This window comes from Colletotrichum gloeosporioides (assembly GCF_011800055.1).
Source record: "Colletotrichum gloeosporioides strain Lc1 chromosome Unknown consensus_9, whole genome shotgun sequence".
NCBI lineage: Eukaryota > Fungi > Ascomycota > Sordariomycetes > Glomerellales > Glomerellaceae > Colletotrichum > Colletotrichum gloeosporioides.
The window spans coordinates 137,093-164,071 of NW_025544654.1; the positions used below are offsets into that span (position 1 = coordinate 137,093).

At 41.4% G+C, this 26,979-nt stretch overlaps 6 protein-coding genes across 6 annotated transcripts; 3 read left to right on the forward strand and 3 right to left on the reverse strand.

Annotated features, from left to right (window-relative positions):
• Positions 1–96: 96 nt before the first annotated feature.
• Positions 97–2,742, reverse strand: GCG54_00003012 (uncharacterized protein; the record flags this gene model as incomplete). The annotated part of the gene is made up of 7 exons (XM_045403091.1): positions 97–1,121; positions 1,191–1,395; positions 1,454–1,530; positions 1,598–1,691; positions 1,738–2,268; positions 2,330–2,489; positions 2,558–2,742. 7 exons carry the CDS (start codon positions 2,740–2,742, stop codon positions 97–99), a joined length of 2,277 nt encoding a protein of 758 aa, XP_045269994.1.
• Positions 2,743–4,113: 1,371 nt separating this feature from the next.
• On the forward strand, positions 4,114–7,209 carry GCG54_00003013 (uncharacterized protein; the record flags this gene model as incomplete). The annotated part of the gene is made up of 2 exons (XM_045403092.1): positions 4,114–5,682; positions 5,731–7,209. 2 exons carry the CDS (start codon positions 4,114–4,116, stop codon positions 7,207–7,209), a joined length of 3,048 nt encoding a protein of 1,015 aa, XP_045269995.1.
• Positions 7,210–8,631: 1,422 nt separating this feature from the next.
• Positions 8,632–11,264, forward strand: GCG54_00003014 (putative secreted glycosidase; the record flags this gene model as incomplete). Its single annotated transcript, XM_045403093.1, has 2 exons — positions 8,632–10,514; positions 10,574–11,264. 2 exons carry the CDS (start codon positions 8,632–8,634, stop codon positions 11,262–11,264), a joined length of 2,574 nt encoding a protein of 857 aa, XP_045269996.1.
• A 207-nt stretch (positions 11,265–11,471) lies between these two features.
• Positions 11,472–12,063, reverse strand: GCG54_00003015 (uncharacterized protein; the record flags this gene model as incomplete). The annotated part of the gene is made up of 5 exons (XM_045403094.1): positions 11,472–11,592; positions 11,645–11,670; positions 11,726–11,835; positions 11,883–11,908; positions 11,978–12,063. The coding sequence occupies 5 exons, from the start codon at positions 12,061–12,063 to the stop codon at positions 11,472–11,474; spliced, it is 369 nt and encodes a 122-aa protein (XP_045269997.1).
• Positions 12,064–12,550: 487 nt separating this feature from the next.
• Positions 12,551–14,603, reverse strand: GCG54_00003016 (Arylsulfatase; the record flags this gene model as incomplete). The annotated part of the gene is made up of 4 exons (XM_045403095.1): positions 12,551–12,910; positions 12,967–13,935; positions 14,004–14,161; positions 14,264–14,603. The coding sequence occupies 4 exons, from the start codon at positions 14,601–14,603 to the stop codon at positions 12,551–12,553; spliced, it is 1,827 nt and encodes a 608-aa protein (XP_045269998.1).
• Positions 14,604–16,605: 2,002 nt separating this feature from the next.
• On the forward strand, positions 16,606–26,652 carry GCG54_00003017 (uncharacterized protein; the record flags this gene model as incomplete). The annotated part of the gene is given in 3 exon segments (XM_045403096.1): positions 16,606–17,072; positions 25,692–26,123; positions 26,142–26,652. 3 exon segments carry the CDS (start codon positions 16,606–16,608, stop codon positions 26,650–26,652), a joined length of 1,410 nt encoding a protein of 469 aa, XP_045269999.1.
• Between the last annotated feature and the right edge of the window lie 327 nt (positions 26,653–26,979).

Consider the following 26,979-nt stretch of genomic DNA (forward strand, 5'->3'; position numbering starts at 1 on the left):
CGATTGATTACGATCTAACAAGGCCCTAAACAGACACGGTCAAAAGCGTGATCTCACTGATCTGCGAGTTGTTCGTTCCATATTTCTGGAACGGACTCACTGCGCCAGCACCGCAGTGAATGAGATGACATTCCCATCTTTGTCCATCTTCTTCGACACGATACGCTTCCTCCGTTGACGTGGTCTCGTGTCGCCTTGCTGCCAGGTGATAAAATCCCAGTACCCGTAAGGCCTCTTATCAATGTTCTCTCTCTTGATCTTCTCCACATCTGAGGTTCCGCCAAAGGGCCACCAGCCCTGACCACTTGAAGAATTACCCTGCATATCTTCAACCCTCTGCTGCCCGAAAGACTTCCGTTCTTTGGCCCTTCCAAGGTGGCCCTGGTTGACCAAGAGATATAGACGTTCCCAGTTCCCGATACGCTCCTCGTGGATAGTCGCCTTGTCGGACTTCCAAACCCATGCTTTAGGCGGTATGCCCTCGGAGTTGTAGAGATCTTTCTCTTCAACCCAGTTGAAGTTATCATTGGGGAGAGGGCTATAAAGATCTTCTTCGAAAGGCAACTGTCTCGGAACTACCCTGTGTCTTTGTCTGTCGTCAAGACCTTCAATGACGTCGTTCTTATCTCCCTGGACGCTGGAGATGGTGCCAGCGAGGGTGTTGAACGTTGCCGCGTAAGTCAGAGGCGGCGATATAAGATGCTCTGGTCTCCCCCCTGCCGACTTGGAAAGCGAGTAACCATTCTTCGTCAACGCTCTGCATTGCCATATGCCATTGTCGTCCAAGTCTTTCCCGCCATGCAGATATCGAATGCGAACAGAGGGGTGGACGAGCTCGTGTCCCTGGACTTCCTCGCCGCCAACGTTCTCTGTCGCCTTCTCCTCTTCTTTGTACAAGCCAGGCGTCCGGGTGCCGTGGTAGGTGTTTCCGCCCCTTACCCACTCAACAGGGTACAAGAGAGTGTCCCAGGCCTTGTCCGGCAGACCGGTGATACCCGGGTTGCTAATTCGGCCAAGAGCCCACGGTCGCTGCTCGAGGTAGAGATCCACAGTCCGGAAGATGCGCAACATCTCTGACGCCGTGAACTCCACGCCAACTGAGGTCAGTTGATCAGCCATCCCTGTACACAACTCATGTTAGCTCCATTGAAACCCCAGCGTCCTTTTGGGATTCCTTTAGCCAGACGTACATGCCAGGGAAATTGTCGCGATTTGATTGTCTTCCACGCCGCCACCTACGTCGCTGTGGCTTCCAGGAAACCAGACCTGCCGCAAATTTGTCGTGCCATTGTTCGTCCAGAGGGTGGGTGCAAACGAGGTGCGCCATTCATCCAGCGCAAGGGCATGGAAAGCATTGTGTATCTTAGGATGCACCTTGAAGCTTGCAAAGCGAAGCTAAAATGGGATGTCATCAGCTAAACCCCAAAAGATCACAAATAATGAGGCACTATACCTCTTGAGCACTTCGAATCTTATCGATTCCGAATGGCATCTTTGGGAGTCCGAGGCTTCCCACGGTATCCCACACTCCTATGAATTTGGCCATCAGGTCAGTGTATCCATCAAACCCCCTCGAAGCCAACCAAGACAAACTTACCAAGAGCTTTTATTTCAGGCTCGACAGGCTCCCAGCGTCCGTCGGGGTCATTACGGTTCTTCTTATCGCAAAGGAGCATCCGGAACTTGAAAGACTGTCAACATTTGTCTTGAGCTGTCAATACTATGGCTGTTACTCACCCTTTCGTTGAGATGCTTTCGGTAGATGTTGGCCATTCTCTGAAGGTTGCCCACTTTTTTGTTCTCCGCAGCTTTCTCATCCTCGTTGAGTGTCTCCTCCACAGGCTTCAAGTCGTATCCGATGACCCTTTCGTGATGAGAACGTCCCGTCAGCTCGTAGAATATGGCCTTCTTTTGCTTGTGAAGATCTTTCTCCATCTTCTCGTTGTCCCTCGTCTCCAGAATCATCATGTTCGACTTGTTCATGGTGCTCTGCATTTCATGCGTTACCTGGTCGGAGTTGTGGATGTCGAAGCCCCTGAGATGTTTCTTCGGGTCGAATTCAGTATCCTTATCCCACTCAGAAAAGTTCTGGTAGTCGCTGAAGATGGCACCGAAGTTGGCTAAGCCGAAGCGGTTCAGCAGGCCAAGAGAGCAGACCATACCAGCTACAGACCTTGCTACAAAGGCCCCGCGAGAAAAACCCAAGATAATGATCTCATCGCCGGGGCTGTAGTTATCGCAGATAAAGCGGTAGGTATCAGCAATATCCTAGCCAAGGATTAGTTAATGACCAGCCGGGAGGCGAATGTACTAGACATGCGCTAATAACACCTAGTCCGAGGAGACCTCCAAGGCCCTGCGCTATCTTCGACTCTTCGGTCCCGGGGCCCGGATGGTAGTAGACGACTTGCGGCATTCCCGAACAACATTTGTGCGCAATGGCCGACGAAAGTCGGGTGACATTTGTGGAAATGTTGCCCGCGGCGTTCCTTTGGTTTGTCAAGGATCCGTAAGTCATCTGAAATGATGAATTCGACATTAAAAGGGTAAAGCTTACGAATTGTTCCATGTTCCATCGCAGCAGACAATAAGTCGCTTGGTATGAATATGCTCCGCTTCGCCAGGGCCTTCGGCTATGTGAGCACAGGGATGAAAGTCGAAAGAATCATCAGCGATTTCGTCAAGTCGGTGCAGAGTGCAAGACGTGCGAGGGATCGGATCAAGAGGTGATCTGGAAGACATGCTGACGGACGGTGAATGGGATAGCCGAAGGTTTGATGAACAGGTTGTTGATAGTTTGAGATGCCTGCGACTTTTCATACATGGCAGAGATCAGGAGACGTAGCATGATATAGCCGATGAAGCGAAAGAATAAAATGTGCCACTGTTCTAGACATCACCCCACCGATGATCTCAAAAACTGTAGATCAAGTATGCGTGATTGCCTCAGTTTGTCCAGCGCAGCCAAATGAAGGCATCGCGCCTCGGCGCAGATAAGACATCATGACAGCGGAATGCACAATGACGCCAGCTAGCCTCGAAAATTCACAACATATCTGAAGATCTCAAAAGCATTTTCGGTCAAGGGCACAGTCGGCATGTTTGAATGTGGCCCATGCAGGTTCATGTTCGAATATGGTCCATGCAGGTTCATAGATCGCGATTGCCAGGCCAGCGCCAGCGAGAGCATTCTCTCACAAGTATGTGAACCACTTGGTTCGTATGATCTTTCTGCCTTCAGCCACCAACGCAAATTCAACATGTGGCATGAAAAGGTGCAAATGCCACAGAGTAGCCCGACCGGACCGGCAGCACTAGCCTTCACATGAAAGTTCGGCTCACCGGCTTCAGGGAGGTCGAGAATTGAAACATGTTTCTCTTGAACCCGCTTTAGGGTCGAGCCGAGCCAGCTGTAGTCAACGTCAATTTGTGAAGCCACTGACGATCTTTGCTCTCAACGAGACAGTCACTCTTAAACAGACCAAGCTGGTTGAAATTCCAATATCGACAAAGAACTGAATGATAGGCTACACATAGTCCAGCCCCGAAAGCTCGACGTTTCATTCACTCCGCCTTAAGTTAGGAAATACCACGGGTGCGCTTGTCGTGTGGAATCTGAACCCAACTGTTGGCCTTTCCTTTTCTTCACCATTTATTTGTGAACACCAGGAGACTTTGTTGGCTTCACACAAGCTCGATTGAATGTCAAGTAATGCTCGCAGACGCTCACCGTTTCCCACACCCCCGTAGAAAATGGTTGGCGTGCATTACAAACTCCGGAGATGCGTTTCCACAGAAACCGATGAGAAGAATCCATTCGAAATCTAAATGCCGACCGCAGAGGCCGACCTTGCGGGCCCTTCCGAGCCCGGTCTCCGTCCCGGCGCCGCGTCTCGGTCTCCGAGCGGCGAGACGGCGGTTTGCCCTTGTGGCCCCACATCCCACTTTCCGCCCCTCCCCGACGCGATTTGCGCGAAGTCAGCATCGTACCACATTTTAGACGCATCACTCAGGACACTTTGCGACAGCCTGGCTCTCCGCCATCTTGGGATTATCGACCTCGCTATAGACACTGTCATTCGTTGAAACCAGACACAGGGAAACACGACAATTATGTCGTCCACATCACGCCACCTTCGCATCGGTGTTGATGTCGGCGGAACAAACACAGACGGCGTCGTCCTGGACCCTTCGCGGGCCTCGGAGCCAGATAAGGGCATTGTCGCATGGCACAAGTCACCAACAACGACAAACCCCAGCGATGGCATCAACAATGCGATCGTGACGATGTTCGAGTCTTCCAAGATCGAGCCCAGCGAGATCGCGAGCGTCACTATCGGCACGACTCATTTCGTCAATGCCCTTATCGAGAGGGATGAGACCAGACTGGCTCCTGTGGCTGTTATCAGGTTGACCAGCCAGTTTTCCAAGCACGACCCGCCTTGCTTGGATTGGCCCGAAGACCTCAGGGAGTTGATTCTGGGCCATTATGCTTTATGCAAAGGTGGCCTGGAGGTTGATGGCGGTCTAATTTCTGATATCGACCCTGAAGAGATCAAGGCTCAATGTTCGGTCATCGGTGAGAAGGGAATCAAGAACGTTGTCGTCAACGGCATCTTCAGCCCAATCGACACGACAGAGAGACAAGAGGAGAGGGTTGCAGAAATCATCCGCTCAGAGCTGCCTGGCTGCACTGTTACATGCTCAAAGGACGTAGCCAATCTCGGATTCCAGGAGCGTGAGAACGCTGCTATACTCAACGCTACAGTACTGGACTTCGCCCGCAAGACGATCCGATCCTTCCAGGAACCCATCAAGAGACTTGGTCTACACTGCCCAGTCTTCATCTCCCAGAACGACGGAACTATTCTTTCAGGCGAGATGGCTGCAAACCTCCCGATCCGTACTTTTTCCAGCGGACCAACAAACAGCATGCGCGGAGCTGCCTTCCTAGTGCAGGATCAGCTTGACGAAGCCGTCATGGTCGTTGATATCGGTGGCACGACTACCGATGTTGGTCTCTTGCAGGCAAATGGGTTTCCAAGGCAACAGGCAGCTTTCAGCGAGTTTACAGGCGTCCGCTTGAACTTTTCATGCCCGGATGTCAAGAGCATAGGTCTGGGAGGTGGTTCCATCGTTCGCAAGGGCCGGGAGAGATTGACAGTTGGCCCCGACAGTGTCGGCTACAAGATCAAAAGTGAAGCTCTCGTCTTTGGAGGTTCTACTCTCACAGCGACGGATTGCACCGTGTTAGCCAATGAAGGGAAACCATCATCGTTGTCCATCGGTGATGCGAGCTTGGCCAAGGGTGCACTTGACGCCGGAGAACTATCTCAATTCACTCAGATCGTCCAAAGCAAGATTGAGAAGGTCATCGACACGATGAAGACTTCGCCCAACGATATCCCAGTTCTTCTTGTGGGTGGTGGTGCTGTAATTGCGCCAAATGAGCTTCGCGGGGCTAGCAAAGTCCTCAAGCCCGAGTGGGCTGGAGTCGCCAACGCCATCGGTGCGGCTATTGCACGCGTCAGTGCTACTATTGACACTGTCAAATCGACTGAGTCCAGAACAAGCCAGGAGATATTGAGTGAGGTGGAGCAGGAGGTGAAAGAGAAGGCTGTTGGTGCAGGTGCAATCCCATCGTCGGTTCAGATTGTGGATGTGGACACAATACCCTTGGCCGTAAGTATACCAAATCCACACAAGAGAATTCTTGACTAACAATGACAGTATATTGCCAACAAGTCGCGATTCATTGTGCGCGCTGCCGGCGACTTTGACTTTTCCAGGACGGATCTCGCGTCTATCCCACTGAGCGATGAAGATGACTCGGCTCGGGATTACACCAGATATGCTCGTGCCAAGAAGACGTCGAGAGTAAAGGCCAAGAAAGAGGTCGACGTTTTGAAATACAAGCCAAGAGTTGAAGACCGCGTCTGGTACATCAGCGAAACAGATCTGGACTGGATCAGTATCGGATGTTACATCCTCGGAACTGGAGGCGGCGGGTCTCCTTACTCGCAACAGATCATCCTGCGCGAGAAGCTCCGCAAGGGTGCCGTGGTGAGGGTCGTAAACCCCGCTGATATTCCCGACGAGGCGCTCGTCGGCTGCGGGGGGTACGCCGGGTCACCCACCGTGGCCATCGAGAAGAAGTCCGCGGATGAGATGCAAGAGGCACAGACAGAGATGTACAAGCACATCGGAAAGCCTCCGACACATATGATTGCGGTTGAGATTGGGGGCGCCAATGGCCTGCAGAGCATGATGATTGGCTCCAGCACCAACATGGATGTTCCTGCTGTCGATGGCGACTGGATGGGCAGGGCGTACCCGACAAAATGGCAAACAACACCGGTTGTTTTTAACGAGCGAAGCCCTATTTGGACGCCAGTCACGATGAGTGATGGCAATGGAGCGATTGTCACTATGTCGCGGGCATCTTCGGACAAGCAGGTCGAGCGTGTAATGAGGGCTGCCTTAGCAGAGATGGGTTCACAGGTTGCTGTTGCCGACCCTCCCGTTACTGGGGCAGAGACCAAGAGATGGGTAGTTGAGCACACACTCTCTCAGTCTTGGAGGATTGGTCGCGCTGTGGCTAAAGCCAGGAAACTCAACCGCGTGGACAACGTTGCCGAGATGATCATTGAAGAGTGCGGTGGTTCAACTGGAGCCAAGGTCCTGTTCAAAGGCAAGATCGTTGGCGTGGAAAGAGTCTTGAGAAAGGGACATGTCTATGGCGAATGCATAATCGAAGGTGCAGATGTGTCTGGTTCAGATGAACCCGGCCATCAGAGATCCCAGCAGTATAAAGGGTTTGTTAAGATTCCCTTCAAGAACGAGAACATCGCCGCAGTCAAGACCGCCTCATCTACGTCAACAGAGGAAGCAGGCAAAGAGAAACAGGGAGATGTGCTTGCCCTGGTGCCGGATCTCATCGCCGTTGTCGATGCTCAAAACGGCGAGGCAATCGGAACGCCCGAGTACAGGTATGGACTGCTCGTCATTGTGTTGGGAATTGCCGCCAGTGACAAGTGGACTGGGTCTGCTAGGGGTCTTGAAATCGGGGGTCCCGAGGCGTTCGGCTTTTCTCACTTGAAGTATGAGCCTTTGGGCACCTTCGTCAAGCCGCGGAGCGTGATTGACGAATTTGACACCAAGACCAAGGAGGGTTGCATGTGCGGCAAGTGCAAGGATCTGGGCTGGTAGACGATGGAACTTACAAAGCAACAGCCATAGCCTCACTGCGGAGGTGGGCATCTTCCCCAGCTTGTTTGTTCAACTTCTAGAAACAGGAAATAGAACCGATACCACACCCGAAGTTTCTAAACTGACTTGTGCAAACGGGGCTTACTCGGCGAAGCTGACATGCCTCTGACATTCAGCTGGGCGATTCAGCTGGGTGTGGACCGGGAAGGCACACCTAACAGCTGCTCAAACGTCTGCCGAACTTCCAAACAAACGAATACCCGCTCTGGGGAAACAGTTCCAAAACGTTCACTAGATCGGACAAACTGTCTGGCAAACATGAATCAACAGCCCTGCCATACTTCGTCGCCAAGAGCTACCATCCCTGACCTCGGGACCGACATTTTCAGCCGCTGTCAACGGGCGCATTTGCCGTGGCGATGAACCGAGTACGATTGCCGTGGGCCGGACACGCCGCTCCGTTTGTAGGGCCAACAGAGCCGCGCATATCACAAGCGCCACTGCAACTCCAAGCCAGCCGGTCAACTTCGGATCGTGAAGTCGCACCCGACGCGGTTTCGCAATGCAATATCAAACTCAGCAGCATCGTTCGTCCATTCTCATCTTTTCTTCCAAACTTCCACAATGGCATTCTCGAAGCACGGAATCATGCAAGTTGCCGCTGTCGGAGCAGCTGGAAACAAAGCCCGCCCTCCCTCCGCTTTGGTAACAGATCCGGACTATGGGGTGGCGGACGCCAAGCCCATCCGCCACAGACCAAAGTATCCTGACTCGGTGAGGCGGTGGGGGAGATACAACAGGAAACGACAGCGAAGTCTAAAGGACAGAGAAAAAAATCTTTTGGTTTCTGATTTGAAACGGGTGGCTTCACGAATGAGATATTTGGATGGAAACGCCGTTCGACCCGTTGTTAGAGTTTCTCCTGCAGACTTGGCCTGACAGTGCTAAGATCTCCGTCCAAGCGGGAGATGTCTCGATCAATGCGACGATAGATCGCAAATCTCCCGAACGATTGCCGCCTACGACGCTATCTAAATTGTGAATAGAATCATCATAGATCTTAATCAAAATGTAGGAAAGAAGCATAGAAGAAAGGTTGTGATTCCTACGACACGCGTTGTTGAGGGGTAGTCCAGGCGCCAGATATTCATCCGCTGTTCTCTCCGTGCGCCATGATGCCCAATGATTGCCTCATCATGACCCTGCAGGACATCCTGAGGAGAGCTCGGAGAAACCTTACTCGAACTTGAGACCATTTTAGCTTTGACGTCTAGTCACGTGGTCGCAGAGACACCCATTATCCTATTCATACATGCCATGATCCGGACGAAATTTTAGGAGGTCTGCTGCAGACGGCTTCTCTCCATCGGACTTCACTTCACCTCACCAAAACTCTCCCTCAGCGACCGAAGGCCGGCAGCAATGTGGGCTGAATTGTGGTCTTTCCATGGCTTCGCAGCGGTCTTTCGCTGGCTGCTTATGCCAAACACACATCTGCCATCTCTATCACACGCAGCGTCCGGAGCAGCCCACCAGGCGCAGGCTTGGGTGAGCGGCATAGTCGACTTCAACAAGAACGCGGCAGAGATTCTCGACGATGACGGCTGGGATCCGTTACAATATGTCGACCCGCTCATCGGCTCACGCAATGGAGGAAATGTTTTCGTCGGCGCGACCTTGCCATACGGAATGGCAAAGGCCTCCCCGGACACAAACAGCAGTTCTAACCAAGGCGGATTCACTCTTGACGGCAACCCTATCACCGGTTTCTCTAGCATGCACGACTCTGGTACCGGCGGCTCACCATCTCTGGGGAACTTCCCGCTGTTCGCCTACACGACATGTCCCAGTGGCGTCATCAACTTTTGCACGTTCCCCAAGAAGTCAAGGGCCAAGTACGGATACTTCCACCAGAAAGATGTCCAAGCGAAGCCTGGGTTGATGAACATCACACTGAAAGACGGCATCCAGGTCGAGATGACGACAACACATCGAACATCGTTGTTCAGATTCACCTTCCCGCAACAAGGCCAGCCTCTCATTCTCCAAGACCTATCCGATCTCTCAGATTCGAGGCAAGACAATGCCACGATCAAGGTTGACGCTCGCTCTGGACGCATCACAGGAAGCGCTCGCTTCAACCCTAGCTTCGGTGTTGGCTCATATGTCCTGCACTTCTGTACCGACTTCCAAGGTGCCGAAATCCTCGACAATGGAATCTTCGTTGACAGCCGTGCTAGCGCGGATGTGAAGAACATGACGATTGCAAGATCCGTCAATGGCTATCCTATCCCGGGAGGAGCTTTCGTACGATTCAAGTCGGCAGAACAACCCATCACCGCCCGTGTGGCGACGAGCTTTCACAGCACCGAGCGGGCTTGCTCTCATGCGACGGCTGAAATCCCCGACTACAACGTCGAGCGGGTGTACAAAGAGGCCAAGAGAGCTTGGAAGAAGAAGCTTAGCCCCATCAAGGTTTCGACCGACCGTGTCGACGAGAAGTTTGCGAGAAACTTCTACAGCGGCATTTACAGGACCATGGTCAACCCTCAGAACTACACCGGAGAGAACCCCCTGTGGAGGAGCAGAGAGCCCTACTGGGACTCCTTCTACTGCCTCTGGGACTCCTTCCGCTCACAGATTCCGTTCTTGATCATCTTAGATCCCACCGCTGTGACTGAGATGGTGAGATCCCTGATCGATACCTATGTCCACGTTGGTTGGCTGCCAGACTGCCGGATGAGTCTGTGCAAGGGTCTCACCCAGGGTGGATCGAACGCAGACAATGTTCTAGCAGATGCCTATGTGAAAGGCCTCGATGATGGAATTGACTGGGATCTTGGCTATGAAGCAATGGTCAAGGACGCAGAAGAAGAGCCATATGATTGGAGTGTCCATGGTCGCGGTGGCTTGGCCAGTTGGAACAGACTCGGCTACATCCCAGTCCAGGACTTTGATGTCAAGGGATTCGGAACTCTCACCCGGAGCATTTCTAGAACGCTGGAGTACAGCTACAACGACTTCAGCATCGCCCAGGTGGCGTACGGGCTGGGCAAGGACGACGACAAGCAGAAGTATCTGGACTCTAGTCACAACTGGCGATACCTGTACAAGCAGGACCAGAAGTCATCGTTTTTCAACGGCACGGACACTGGATTCAGAGGCTTCTTCCAGCCCAAGTTCCTGAATCAGACCTGGGCATACCAGAACCCGTTGAACTGCAGTAACCTCGACGGGGCCAGCTCTTGTTCTCTGCAGAATAACGGACCTGAAACTTATGAGAGCAGTGCTTGGGAGTACGGATTGTAAGTGACCCCGAATTCATACGACTTGGCTATATCAGCCGGCTGACCATCTTTGATAGCTTTGTTCCGCACGACCAGGCAACCTTGATTAACACATATGGTGGCCCGGATGCCTTCGTCAAGAGACTTGACTTCTTGCATGATCAGAACATCACTTACATCGGCAATGAGCCTTCGTTTCTTACGGTCTTCCAGTACCACTATGCCGGGCGCCCTGCTCTTTCGGCCAGGCGTGCGCACTTCTACGTCCCATCCTTCTTCTCAACTGCGCCCGACGGTCTTCCTGGGAACGATGACAGCGGAGCTATGGGCTCTTTCGTGGCCTTTACGATGATGGGACTCTTCCCTAACCCTGGCCAAGACGTCTACCTCATCACCCCGCCCTTCTTTGAGAGTGTGGAGATCAAGCACCCTCAGACAGGCAAGACAGCCAAGATCCGCAACGTCAACTTCGACCCCACGTACCGGAGAATCTACATTCAAAGCGCCACCTTGAATGGAGAGCCGTACAGGAAGAATTGGCTGAACCACACCTTCTTTACGGAGGGCATGGAGTTGGTGTTGACATTGGGTCGACGTGAGAGCGATTGGGGTACGAGAATTCATGATTTGCCACCCAGCTTGGGCGAGTACAAGGGTTTCAATAGAACGTTCCCGTCGGCGATAGTGTCAAACAGAACTACTAGACGATCAGAGGTTCTGTACGAGGGAGAATTCGAGAACGAAGGCGCGAACTTTGGCGGTATGTAGAGGCAGCCACTGAAAAAGGCTCGTTTTGTATTATAACTCTGTATTCAAGATCCATGTTTGGTATAGTGTGCAGTTCGCATTGTTCTGTTCACAATGTAAATATCACAACGGTAGAGATAGGATTTGATTGTGCATTCGACATGCCACGATTCCTATTTTCTAGCTGACGAGCCATATTAGAACATGTTAACTGGCATCTTCATGTTTTTAGTTCCAATGTAATGCCTGTTCGGAGTAAACCTCTTTCTTGTTGGTTGGAATATCATCAAACAGGGACGCCTTAATCAGAGCCTTGTCCGGGATAGAAGGGGAAGTAGTTTTGATGGGGCTATGCAGGCGATTAGCACCTGAGTAGCATCTAGCGCGAATGGAATTCTCACCTTCCGCAGTTCTTGCAAAAGAATCGCTGCGCAGCCAGATGAATTAGCAGATAATTCTTTCCCACATTGAAGGCTACTCACGTGCACCGTGTTTCCGGAATTGGTGTTGTGGTCAAGGTACTCTGACAGAGTCTTCTTCTCATCCTCAATTTCCCATTGGCCGTCATCAATGAAGAGGTTCATAGAAAATGCTATTAATATTAGTTGACGCAATTAATCAGTTGTCAAATAAGCTTACGGCCACCCGCACGCTTGCAGTTCGAGCTAGGTGAAGAGGGGTGATGTCAGTCTCTCCACTTTCTCTGCGCAGGATCATAATGTTGCTTGACGCACCAATGGCAAACAACAACTTGCTCCGGCTTCTTCTTCAACACCACCTTGATGGAACCACAGTTGCAGTGACCAATGTAGTTGTCCATACTGACTTAGTTGATTGAGATGTGTGCGTGTAGTTGTTGTGGATTCTTCGACTTCCCTCGATTGTCCTTCTTCGCCGAGTGTTGCTATTATCGATGAGTTTGGGGGACCGCGCACTGGCTTAAATCCGCCAGGCGGTTAAACCTTCCAACATTCCGATGACGAATCAGATTCCTGAGTCAGTTATTACGGAATCAACATGACGAGCATTCGGTTTTAACTCCGGCCTAGTTCAGCGAAACTTGTTTCCACAGACACAAATGGCATGCGGGGGAAGAGGGGAAAGACACATCGTGGCAGGGGGAATGTGGGCATCATCGCGACGTGATTAGTGCGCTGGCATGGTCTGATCTTCTCCACCACGGGCGCTAGAGCGGAACGCGGGCGGAATGGATGCGGGAACTATCGTTAAACATTCCGTAATGCAGTGTTAGGTCTCGGACTCCTTTTTATGTATGTTCCAATGTGCTAACCATCGGCACGAATCTTTCACGTCCAATCACTCCACTTGGTTCCCTCCCAGTAGACGTTCCCTTCGTGTTCAAACTGAGGTCCTTCGGCGTCAACAAGGTGACCCAGTTCACAACGATCAAACTCAACACGCGCCTGCTGGATGTAAAATTCGTCGAATCTCGGCGACAAGGCTTCCTGAAGGCTAGCGACATTACCCTGGGGGTGAAGTGCTCGCCACGGTTGGGAGCACGTTGAACCCTTGCACGACTTGAGAACGAAGAGAAGAGAATCGAGCCTTGGGATGAGCTTCTTGAGAGGGTATCCTAGCACCGTGGCACGGGCTGCAAGGGCAGCTTCATCGTCGTGCAAGAGGTTATGCAGCTGACCAGGATCGGTCTGCGAAGGGTATGGTCAGCCATCTTCAAAAGGACATGGATAGGTGTCGGACTTACAGTCATATCATAGAGCTCGTGTTCATTGGTGCACCATACAGAATAATAGAGATTGTAACTCTCGCCAACAACACGCAAAGCCTTGTAGGTGTTGTTGAAGATCCGCTTGGTGTCATCGCCGTTGAAGCCGAACTTGCTCTCGGTGATAGCCCATCCCCAGTATTCAACGTTAACGTGCTCGCGGGTCAAGGGAGACTCTGCAAGCTCCTTTGTCGACAATGGGATGGGGGCTCCGTCAAAGTCTGCCCGGAGAGGCGCGCCTGCCAGTGACAATATGGTGGGTACGAGATCGACATGAGCTGTAACAGCTTCCGTGACGCCTCCCTTTGGCACTCTGGGACCACGAACAATGAGCGGGATATTGATGTCCGTCTCGTAACCACATTCCTTTCCGGGCTGCAGCCGGTGCTGGCTAATATGGTATCCGTTGTCAGTCGTGTAGAAGATGTAGGTATTGTCCAGCAAGCCGTGCTTTTCGAGCCTGTCGATGAGTCCGTCAACAAGCTCATCAACGGCCTGGAGCGCACGAAGACGACCGCGGTAGTGCTCATCGTTGTATTCCACATTCTCATCACTCAGCTTAGGCTGGCGACGAATCCAGTCAGCACCGGACGGCTTGTCCGGGTTAAAGTTCTCCGTGCGCGGCACCTTGGCATCGGGGAAAAGCTTCTCGTGTCTCTTGGCAGCTTTCGGAATGCTGGTTCTGAATTTGTCGTCAGAAACGGGAACATCGTCGTCCGGTCCCTTTACGGGAAGAAGGACGCTAGAGTTCACGTTGCTGTGTGGGGCGATAGGAGCTACGGCCAGGAAGAAAGGCTTGCCAGCTTCAACAGCATCATCGAGAAAGCCGTATGCCTTCTGAGCAACAAGGTCGGTTGAATATTCGCCCAGATGGTTGACTGGCTTGTCCTTGTTGCGCTGGAATGTGGCATTCCAGTAGTCGTAGGTGTTAGGGTCAAGAAGGAAATCCTACTCCATGTTAGAAACGGGGCGGTATTCACTATTCGCGCTGTACATCGAGCTTTGGAGCGACGTACGGATCCATTCCAACCCTTCAGGTGGGGACTATCGTAGTTCCAAACAGTATGGGCATTGAACATTTTCCCAGTGTAGAAAGTACTGTATCCCGCATCTTGCAGCCAGATCGGCAAATAGTTCTCATTATGACCATTCTTCACGAAAATAGGGAATCCGCCTGTACGGTCCTGTCAATAGCCGTTACCAAACTAACCGGTGTCATTGTGTCGCATGCGCGCCAGCGCCTGGGCTCAACCGGTCGGTGCATGGGGCAGCTCACCGTAGGGAGGGTTGAGATCCGTCACATTGGTGTTGTGAGCCAATTTGCCGGTCCAAAGACTAGCTCGTGATGGGCAGCAGACAGCAGTAGTGCAGAAATGCTTCTTATAAAGAGTTCCCTGCTCAATGAGGCGTTTTTGAATGAGAGGGATGTACTCGAGAGAGTTCATATGAAGGTCTTGGTCATCGGTGAGAACAAAGACGATGTTTGGTCGGGAGGATGATGAAATGGTATCCCTGTCCGGGCCGGCGAGAGGAGTCTGAGCATCGCTAGCCGCAGTTGCGAAGCTGCTCGAGAGCACAAGGGCCGCAGAGGCCAGCGTTGACGACCGTATTTGCATTTCGAAAGGCCAACTCAAAAGAACTGAGCTCTAACCAATTGATCTTCCAGGGCGTTTTGAATTTGATGCAAGAGAAGAGTCAATTTTTGTCTGTACACTTGAAACTTAAGCTGCAATGAGCCTGACTAAGCCCCCGCGACCCGACCCGAGATGCTGTTCGCCGGATGTTATCTACCGCTAATGGCCGGCGAGCGAGTTCCGATGGCGTGCTCCGGCCCCAGTATCGCAACAGCGGAATCCACATACCCCCACCGACCGCGGAGAACCATGGTTCTGCGATGTGGCTGCGAACCTCACTCAAGACTGATCAGTTGTGATGCAATACCAGGACAATCATGTGACGAGTGCGAATGTTGGATCAGCTTTCTTCCCTTCTAACTTTTTCTTCACAGTTTGAATGTTGGATCATATAGTGCAACCAGAACTGATGTCCCTGCAAACTTGATGAAAGCAGGCAGGGCATCGGACTTGACCATTCCCTTTCAATGGACTCAAGGCACTACAACGGAGGCCAGATGTCGAAATCAATCATTGCTTCTACCTCAATTGTTTCAGTGACGTCTAGGGAGAAGCGAAAAGGTATGTTCCAGCATGAACGATCCTCGTGCACTTCATTCGACATAATAGAAAGGTACTTTTAATTCTTCAAGCCGTCTTATCGAGAATGCTTGTGAATGAGCGGTAATGGTATTTGCATGTATCATGCCGACGATTCTGGCGCACGGTACTCTTTATGTGACGGATATCTTGGCCATGAGTACAGGATAACGCTATGAAATCTGAGTTGGGTATAAACTGTGTAAGCAGCGTCTCAAGCAACATGCATCTGCCGTGTTGCTCAGCGGGACTTGAAAACAGGAGAATGTGAAATAACCGTAGAGATGAATATACACATGCACGGAAACAGTGGTAACAGAGATACGACCTCCTCTTTTGCAGTTTACTTTACTAAAACGTCACGTTATCATGATATTCGCGTTGACCTAGCCGTTTTCTAATTGCTGTTGTAAAAAGGTCAACTGACTAACTCCTCAAATCCACGCAGTGTTATCTGAGTGATTCTCATATAACTCGAGCCCTGTTCGCTCATATGCTTTTTCAACGGCATGACACAACGCCATGGTTCAACTCAGTAACATCATCGCTTTCAGAATATTCAAAGCTTGACACGAGGCCAGGGTAGTCCTAGAGCTTGTGGCCTGCAACTCGGTCTTCTACTTGGGTAGCAGGGTGAGCTTCAAGTGCACGGCGGCACGTTGTGTTGCTCACCTTACCCAGCTATGTTTTTCGATTTCTTTTTTTCACTTTACACCAACTTCCATACAGAGATCGTGGCGAAGCTAAATAAAGTGAACCATGTATCGGGGTGCGTTCGACGGCACTAACGTTGGCGAAGTGTGGCACAGCCCGCAAACATGATACTCAGGGACTATACACGACCACGGTTGTGTATGGTTTTCAGACACATGATACTGCTCAATTATTTGTTGAATGGTATGAATTAAGTGGAGGGACGGTTGTCATTTGAATGTGGTTTGAGATGTCCATAGAGATTTCGAATTGGGAGACATGCCTGATGTACAGAGCGATGTGTTCTTCTTTTTCGGGTGAATGCTTTCTGATGGTCGAGCAACGCACTAGGCCTTTCCCGTTGAGGTGAAATTAGAACAGGGTTTAGTGTGGAGAGCTTGTGTCTAATCACCTTCCAACAATCTCTTGCCACGGGTTTAAGAACCAACACTACACGCCGAGAACATCTCCTGCTGCCCACAAATGTCGGTTGCATCCTGCAAAGATGCCTGGCACTCGCTGTTGGATCTTCTCGCAAGTTACTTGGCCCGTTCCGGAGGCTTGGCCCGGGACAGGCATCAAGCACTGTTTGCCCCCCCTGCTTTCTGCGTGAGGGGTTGTCGAGCACAACTACATATTCTTTCGATTCCTTTAATCACAAAACAACACGTCCATCAGTAACACGCAAGAAGTTTCCACGCGCAGACCAAGTATGGCCACCTCTTCCGCGGTGGCGTCCGTCCAATTTAGTAGCGACAGCGACTCATTGCGTCAATTCGACGAAGACTTCTCCGACCCTCGGCGCCGCGCGCAAGTCAGGGTTCTACATTACAAGATTCTTCTGCCGCCCATAAGCGAGAAGCGTATCAAGAAGTTTCAGAGCCGGAAAGAGGCCGCTGCAAACAGTGTCGCAATCACACAGGCACTTCTCGATCTATTCACGAGACTGCACGTTTGGGATTCCGCATCCACAGCTAGCGAGGAGAGCGGTATTAAGCTCGTGGCCAAGATTGAGTCGTCCTACCAACCGCCCTCATACGATGACTATACTCACGACGGGGCACCTATTTGGTATCTTCGCAACGATCTAAAGTATCTTGGTCTAGTCGAGAGCTTGTTGCTGTGTTTGGGACTGCTACTAGAGGTCAGCGCTATCTCTCATATTCACATGAAAACTGGGTAATCTTTCTTCCCTTCTAACTTTTCTTCTTTATAGTTTGCTGCCTAGAGGTGCACCTTATTAACTGCTATATGACTTTGATAGGGAAATATATAGAGGGTTATAGTATAACTTCTATAGCTAACCTATAAGGTATATAAAGGGGATTTTTAAACTATTTAGCTAAGTTAATAGAAGTAGCCCCTTATTATACTATAATCTAAATTTAAAACTTTCTAAAATAAATCTTATATATACTTCCTATTTAATTAATATAGCTTTTACTATTAATAATATTAAATATCTAAAAAAGACTAATTTATTTATAAGGGATTAGACACCTAGCTAGAGGGCCTAGGGATAGCTTAGCTAGTAGAGGCTAAATAGATAGGAAGGTCTATAGGTCTAAGGTATAGAACCCTCTATAGCGAGGACTTAGTAAGTACTTACTAAAGACTAAAAAAGAAGGAACTTAGAAGAAGTAAATAAAAATAATATAGTAATACTATACCTACTTTTTAAATACTTCTTCTATTAGTTTAACTTAATTATAGTTTATAATCCCTAAATACTTTTATAATTCTTTTATTTCTACTTTATTTTAGGAAAGTTAGTAATAATAATAGTATTATATACCTAAATAATACCTACTAATTAGATTAAAGAAGTTATACTTAGTATTTACTAAGTACTAAGTAAAATAGCTTATATAAACCTATATAGGGAAGATAACCTTAGTAAATAATTAGAGGATAATATAAGTTAATAAGGGGAAATAAGAAATTATACTTTAAGTAAAGTTAGGAGCTCTAAAAAGGATAAACTATTTATACTAAATACTTACTAACTAGGTAGTAAGTATATATAGGAGAATAGGGAATATAAGATCTCTCCTTATAGATTAAATAGGTTATAAGACTAGATATCTATAGCTATAACTAATAAGCTAGTTTAAGCTAGAGGGTTAAATAAAGTAACTAGCTAAATACTAATATAATAGATTATAACTATAATAGCTAACTAGAATAAACTAATTACTATTATATTAAGTAACTAAGCGCCTACTAAATAATTACTTAAAGTTTATAAGAAACCTTTAAACTATAATATAGCTTATTTTATTAATAAATCTACTAATATAAAAAGGGAAAATTAATTTATTATAGTAGAGAAGGCTTATAGGTACTACCTTAGCTACTCTAATAGCTAGTATATCTAATAAACTTTAAATATAATAGAGTATACTTTATAAATAGAATAATAAACTTATTAATAAACGCTTATAGATATATTAGGGAAATAAGTTAATTTTATATAGGATAACTTTAGGATCTTTATAAGAAAGTAGTATATAGTATTTAAACTTTAAGAATAGAACTATTATAATACTTTAAGATAGTATTATTAGAAAGATAATAAGAAACCTATTATATATTAAGCTTATTAGGAGTTTATTAACTAAGCTTTTAGTAAACTAAATATAAGTAATATAAAGACTTATATATTCTTTTAAAGCTTTACTAAAACCTTAAAAAATAAACTTTTTAAATAAGATATTAATTATACTAATATATATATAATTACCCTATATATATAGAGACTATAAGAGATTATAGAAGGGAGGTATATAAGAAAGTTTACTAGCTACTCTAAGTTATATAAATAATTATACTTAAGTTCCTTAGATTACCTTTATAAGAGTAGTTTATAACCCCCTTAATTAGTAGATTTAAAGGAGTACTATTTAGAGACTTTATCTTAAAATAACTATCTAGTAAACTTCTATATAATACTTAGCTCTAATAGTAAGTTACCTAACTTCTAAGGAACTTAATATTATAATTATAAGAGATATAGGTATATTTCCTCTAATTATACTAAACCTTATATATAGCTTATAAGTAGTAACTAAAACCTAAACTTAAAAAAGAGTAGGATTAATACTATTATAGTTTCTTATATAATTAATACTAAAGATTTAGAAAATAAATAAGTATAGAGGTAACCTTAAGAGGTATTATACTAGAAATCACCTTAGTCCTTATAGACTAGACTATTAAGGGTTAGGTAATTATACTTTAAGTATATAATAAGCTTAAGTTAATAGTTAATATAGATACTTATACTATAGTTAACTTTATATAAGAAGACCTTATTAAGAAACTCTTATTAAAAGAAGCTATTAATATTATAGCTCTAAAACTAATAGACTTCTAAAAGAGACTTATATTTACTAATAAGGTTTATTAGTTTATATTCTTTTTAATTAATAGCTAAGGCTACTTATAAAAGATTTACTAAGTATTTATAGCTAGCTTATACCCTAAAGGGGTAAGAGATATCTTTTTATCTAATAATTTAATAAGTAGAGAAGGTATTTATATAAATACCTATATTTATACTTAGTTATATAACTATATCTTACTTATTAAACTAGAAGTAATAGTATAAAAAATTATTAAGAATAGCTAGAAAACTTATATAATATACTTAATAGAAGTTTTAGCTTTAGATAAAAAAGATATTAATACTTTAAGTAAATACTTATTAGAGAATAAGTATAAAAAAAAGATCTTTAAAGAACTTTAAATCTTTATAGATATTTTTAATAAAGAGAATATAAAGAAAGTCTTTAAACTAAAAGGAATAATATATTATATTAAGTTTAAACTTAATAAGAAGTTACTATATAAATTAATATACCTTATATTAGTAAAGTAACTATAAACCCTTACTAAGTATATTTAGGAAATAGAGGTAGTTAGATATATCTACTATTTAACTAACTCTATAAGAGTATTAGTTTTATTTATACCTAAGAAAAATAGTAATCTATAACTATATATAGATTATAGAGGATTAAATAAAATTATAATAAAGAACTAATACCTTTTACTACTAATTAGTAAATTTCTAGATAAGCTTATTAATATAAAGTTTATTTTAAAAATTAATTTAAATAAAGCTTATTATAAAATTATAATTAATAAAGTAAATAGATAGAAGACTATATTTAAAACTTAATATAGGTATTTTAAGTATATAATAATATTATNTTTAGGCTTATTAATACTTTAGTAATATTTTAGGTATATATTTACTAAATACTTATTAATTTTTTAGATATTTACTATATTATATACTTAGATAATATTTTAATTTACTTAGATACTAAAGATTAATATATAAAAAACTTATACTTAGTTTTATATTACTTAAGGGCTATTAAGTTCTTTATAAAATTAAAAAAGTATAACTTCTACTAGATAAAAATTAATTTCTTTAAGTTTTATATTACTTAAGATAGTATTAAGATAAACTTAAATTAAGTCTAAGTAGTTACTAAATAGCTAATATTAAAATCTTTCTAAGATATTTAAATTTTCTTTAACTTCTATAATTTCTACTATAAATTTATTATAAGATATTTCTATATTATAGCCTCTATAAATAGTATATTTAAGGGAAACTAAAATAGTATAAAGTTAGAAGTTTTTATCTAAATAGGGGAAATATAAGTTATATTTAAGATACTTTAGAGAGTATTTACTAAAGTTTTAATATTAAAATATTATAACTTAATACTAAAGATTAAGGTTAAGACTAATATATTTACTTAGGTAGTATTTAATATATTTTTATAGAAGTATAGTATTATTTAGTACTTAGTAACTTTCTAATTAAGGAAGTTTTTAGATATAGAAAAATATTAAGCTATAAAGTAATAAGAACTTCTTATAATTATAAAAAGCTTAGATTATTAAATATAATACTTATAAAGGCTTCCTGAGAAATTTCTAATACTTACTAATTATATAGTATTAAAAGGAGTACTTATTATACTTATATAAGATATTTATAGAAAGCTTATTTAATAGGTTTACTACTTATCTATATTTAATTTTAAAATTTAATATTAGTTAGAAGTTACTAACCTAATAAATAGACTATTATAACACTTTAACTATATAGTAGAGAACTCTAAAGTAAATAATATACTTCCTACTTTTAGAAAAAAGCTTAAACTTATTAGCTAACTTTTAGTAATAAATTACTAATATATTACTAAGCTTAAAAGGATTATAACTATTATAAAAACTTATATTTAAACTATCTAGTAAAATATATAAGAACTTTACTTAAAAGCTAGTTTTAAAATTAAGGGATCTTTACCTTTAAGTTAGTATTATTTTATAAAAGGTATTAATAAGTTACTATATTAGAGTATATATATTAGTACTATTACCTACTTAAAATTATATATAAATACTATACTAACTACTCTATAAGAGAATAGTAATATATTAGAGGACTTAAAGGGAGTTAGGGTTACTATATTAGAGTAGTATATCCTATATATTATAATAAAGGAGCTTATTTAGGATAAAATAGTATATATACTATAACTAAGTATAAATCTTAAATAGATAGTTAGAGAATTATAAACTAAAAACTACTTCTATAGAGAACTTATAGTTAAGATTTACTAAAATACTAGGGAATACTAAAAGTATTAACTTAATAAGAATAATATCTTTTAGTTTAAGAGAAAATTAGTTATCTTAGAAGAGGGATCTCTTTATTATAAAATCTTAAAAAACTACTATAATATATTTAAATTAAGGTATATAGAGGTAAATAAAATAATAGAACTAATTCTATAAAAGCTTTACTAGCTATACTTAATAGAGGATATATAGTAATATATTACTAAGTACTTATACTACTAAAAGGTATATATACTATAATATAAGCTATATAAGCTACTATAAATATTAAAACTACTAATATACTTATTCTAATAGATTTCTTTAAATTTCCTAACTAACTTATTAGAGAGTTACTAAGATAATAGAATTATATATAATATAATTCTAATAGTTATATATTAAATAACTAAGGTAACTTAATTTTTAGTAATAATTAAGTGACTAAATATTATAAGCTTAGTAAAGATCTTATATTAAGAGATTAAATATTAATATAATATATCTAAAACTATTATTAGTAACTAAGATAAATTAATTACTAACTAATTCTAATAAGACTAAACTAAAGTTTAAGATATAAAAAGGTATATCTCTACTATATAATATCTATAAATAGATAGCTAAATTAAGAGAATATATTAAACCCTAACTATATACCTCTTAAAGTTTAGTAAAAGCTTATATAACTAATAAGTAATATAACTAATTAAAACTAAATTCTTATATAATAATAGTAAATATACTATTATTAGTATATTACTATTTAAGGCTTTTATAAGTTACTACTCTTAAATAATTAATTACTACTTACTAAATATTAAAATTAAAACCTAAGAGGTTACTAAAAAACTTAAGAAGTTAATAGAGGTTTACTAAAAAATAACTAAAAACTAGTAATATATAATAGAAGTATAAGCTAAAAATATAAATACTAAAAAGAAAGTATAAATATATAAAGTTAGAGATATTATAAGACTTTTAATAAAGAACTTCTACTTCATAAAAGGTTAGTAAAAACTTACCTTATAGTTTATCCCTATACTAATTATAGAAGTTATAAGCCCTAACACCTATAAAATATAGCTCTTAGAAAAATATAGTAAGGTATATAATATTTTCTTAATAACCCTATTAGAGCTATAATATAACTAAAAACTTACTAAAAAATAGCTTCTAGACCTAAAAGAAAACCTTAAAGAATAAGAAATTAAAGATATTATATTATAAAAGGATATATTAGTAAGCCCCCTATATCTAGTTAAATAAAAAGGCTAGCTAGTAGAGTATAACACCTAAAAACCTAAAGAATACTTAGTAAATACTATTTAAATCCTTACTAGATTTAAGAAGTAGTAGTATGAATTATATTATAAATAGAATAATAAATAATATAGTATAATAAGAAAAAGTTAATTAACTATAGAATAGCTTAAAATACTAAAGAAACCCCCTAAACCTTTTAGTAAAAATAACTAAAAATAATAAATATCTAACTTTATACTCCTATAGAAAACTTACTATATACTCACTAAACTTTAATTAATACTATTACTACTTATTACTATTATTATTACTATTACTACTATTATTATTACTATTATTATTACTATTACTACTATTATTATTACTATTATTATTACTATTATTACTATCTTCCTCACTACCCTTATTATTACTCTTACTCTCTAAGCTCTCACTAGTAATACTACTATTACTACCTTAACTCTTACTTCTAAAGGTATTATTAAAGTTATTATTACTATTTTTAGAAGATATATCTATATCCTTATTATTAACTTAATATTAATAAGCTATTACTAAATCCTTATTAACTTACTTATAAGTATTAAACTAAAATGTAAAACTACTACTAATAACCTTATAAATAGATATAGGAGTATAGTAATAAGTATTATAAAGTATATAATAACTTTAAACCTTTAAGAGATCCTATATAAGAAGCTTAGATATATAATTATTACTTTTTAAAAGATATATTATTAAGACTTCACTAAAGTAGTTAAGGAATTTAGCCTAGTTAAAGATATAAATCTTATTATATAAATAGACTAGAAGAATATTATTAATCTATAGTATAATCTCTTTAACTAATACTTTATTTTTAACTTAATAAACTACTTATAAATAATATATTAAATAAATAAAAAGAAAAGACTAACTATAAAGTAAAACTTATATTAAGTATAACCTATAGGTATACTTAGGTATATAAAGTAGTAGTCTCCTCTATATTTATAGTAAATAGCTAGTTATTATAGTTTTTAAAACTAAGCTTAAAGCTAGTAAGGTTTACTAACTACTTATAAAGATATTAGAGAAGTTTAATACTTTACTCTATAGCTATAAAGATATAAAAGATCTTATACTAATAGTACTACTTAGTAGTAATAATATAAGTATAATACTTAATTTAGTTCTAATAGAAATAAATAGTATTAATAAAATAGACTAAGATCTAAAAGAGAAAAGAGTTAATTTATACCTTCTCTAAATAATTACTAAACTTATTTTATAGTACTTAATACTATAAAGATAGTATAACTTATATATATAGTTACTATCCTTTTAGTAAGTATAAATAATCTAAGTATTCTTAGGGAACTATAGTATATAATTAATATAAAACTTACTACTACCTACTTAATTATATTAATAGTTACTATTACTAAGCTCCTCTTTATTAAAGCTATACTCTTTAAGAAATTAGTAAATTAAACTCTTAGTACTTATAATATTAATTATAAAAGTATTATAAAATAAAAGAAGGTTTAGTAAATATATTATAAAGACTTAAAGAAGGACTTATAAAAATATAAAAATTATTATAGATAGATATAATATATTAAGGAAGAAAAGAAATTAACTTTAAGGGTAGAAAAAAGCTATTACTTTATAGATAGCTAAGAGGCTTTATTAAATAATTATAGAAGTAACTATAACTTTAAATAATAAAAGATAGTAGTTATTTACTATAATAAGTATTATATATAAAGAAGTAAGAGTAGTAAATTAATAATAGTAAGTACTATTTAACCTATTTAATAATTTTATAATAAACCTATTAAGAAGGGGGATAATAGGATAAAAAATAAAGTTATTATAAGGATATTATATAAGAAAAGGCTTACTAAATAAAAAATAAAATACTAAGGATAAAACTTATAACTTAAAGATAGCTACCTTTCTTTAAAAAAATAATAAGATCTTTTTAGAGTATCTCTAAATAAGAAGTATAAAAAGGGCTTAAAAAAAGAAAAACCTTAATAGATAGAACTATAGTTTAGTTACTATAACTATAGTCCTAAAAGTTCTATTATCTTTTAGTAAATATATAGTAAGTAAGTACTTTATTAGATAATAAAGATAATAGTACTAAGTCTAATAAATATTACTTAGATAAAAAGAAGGACTTTAGTAAGAAACTAGCTATAGTATTTAGATATATAGTAAAGATTACTATATTTAGAAAGGGGATAATTATAAAGGACTAAATACTTAGTTAGAGGGTTTAAGGATAGCTTAGCTAGTAGAGGCTAAATAAATAGGAAGGTCTATAAGTCTAAGGTATAGAACTCTCTATAACGAGGACTTAGTAAGTACTTACTAAAGATTAAAAAAGAAGGAACTTAGAAGAAATAAGTAAAAGTAGTATAGTAATATTATACCTACCTTTTAGGTACTTCTTCTATTAGTTTAACCTAACTATAGCCTATAGCCTCTAAATACCTTTATATTATTATATATTTAATAATAGTTTAGTTATATCTTTATAGCTAAGAATAATAATATAGTATCTTTATACCTCTTTATAATATATATTAAATTCTTAGAAAACCTTTAGAACTAAGTTCTCTATTAAATTAAATAGAGATTTAAAAAGATTACTAAGAATTTAAAGAATAAGAATAATATAAGGGAGATTAATAGGATATTTAATAAGAAATATAGTGAATAGTTTTAAAAACTAATTACTATTATTACCCTTATCTAAGGATATAGTAGTTAAAGAGATTAGTTTAGGTTAGGGTAGAGGAAAAAAAGGGTCCTTATATTCCCTTTAGTTATATAAGTATTCATAAAAGAATTATTCATAAAATGGAAAACTGGGCAATATCGCCTGCACCCCAGTTTATTGGCGGTCCTAACTAAATCTTTGCCCGCTCTACGCCGACTTACTTTCAAACTTATGATGCCAACTCGTCGGTATATGTTCCAGCGGAGAGAAATCCGATGCGCCCTCGCCGATGCAATGCGGGATGCGTCTCTCGATAATCTCGAGGTTCTCGAAATCCGACTTTACGACGGTGCGCCAGATGACGAAAGATTCGGCCTCGACGTGCTCACAAACTCTGAAGGACAAGACGGTTTGAGCATGGCCATTCGGGATATGCTCAAACTCCCAAAACTACGAGAAGCGTCGTTTCTTGGCGGCTGGATCCTTGCACCATCGGCCTTGCAGACGGATACCTCTTTCGGGCCGCGTCTGGAATATCTGTCCTTTGAAATCATCCCCGTCACCCCGGATGGAAAGTGGCTAGTTACGGGCAACATCGAGGACGCGTGAGAAAATAACGATAGACCATCAACCGAGGAGACCCTGGCAGCTCTCGACTCACAAGACTCCGACGCAACAGATTATATCCCAGACCACTCGTGGTTCAGGGAGGATGGAAACTACCCACAATGTTTTTTTCGCTACACCTTCGATAGCCGGACATTTGATCCACTGCTTGTTTCCCTGGCCCAGGGCGTACGCAGTATGCCTGTGCTGCGCGAGCTGAAACTAGTCATGTACCAAGGTGTTCATCTTGAAATGGGGTATTTTGCCGGCGATGTCAGAAATGAGGAGGCTTACCGCCGATACTACGCTGAGACCTCACCAAGTCGCAAGTTTGAAGTGGAAAACATCCATCGCCCGCGGTGGGTTATGATATTGGTTGGAGAGGGGTTTGAGTTTGACGGGGTCTGGTCATTTTCACCCAGTATAGTCACAGCCATGGACGAAGGTGGTGGACGGATCTTGTTCAATGGCGGTGATGAAGTGTTGGTTTCCTCTGGCGACGGTGCAACGTTCACTTGGGTCGCATGAAGCAGTCGTAGCTCACATAGTAACGTAACAGGTTTAACCCCGACTTTTGTGAAGTGTTGTGGGGATATGAGAATGTCGATACTTGAACCAGAAAGGCTAAGGGCCACAGAGTACGTGGAGCTACTGAAGCAGGTACAAGTACTTATCAAAGCCTACCCAATCCTTGGCTCAGAAGTTGCGTTGATCATGATCTGAGCGACCAGACACTGCACTACTACGAGCCAGAACTGCCCCCATGAATGGTAATTGCCTCCTTTGATTCCTCTCAATTGGAACCAGGTCGTCCATGCAATCGAGGCGCCTCTTTCCAACCGTCTGTTTTCATTT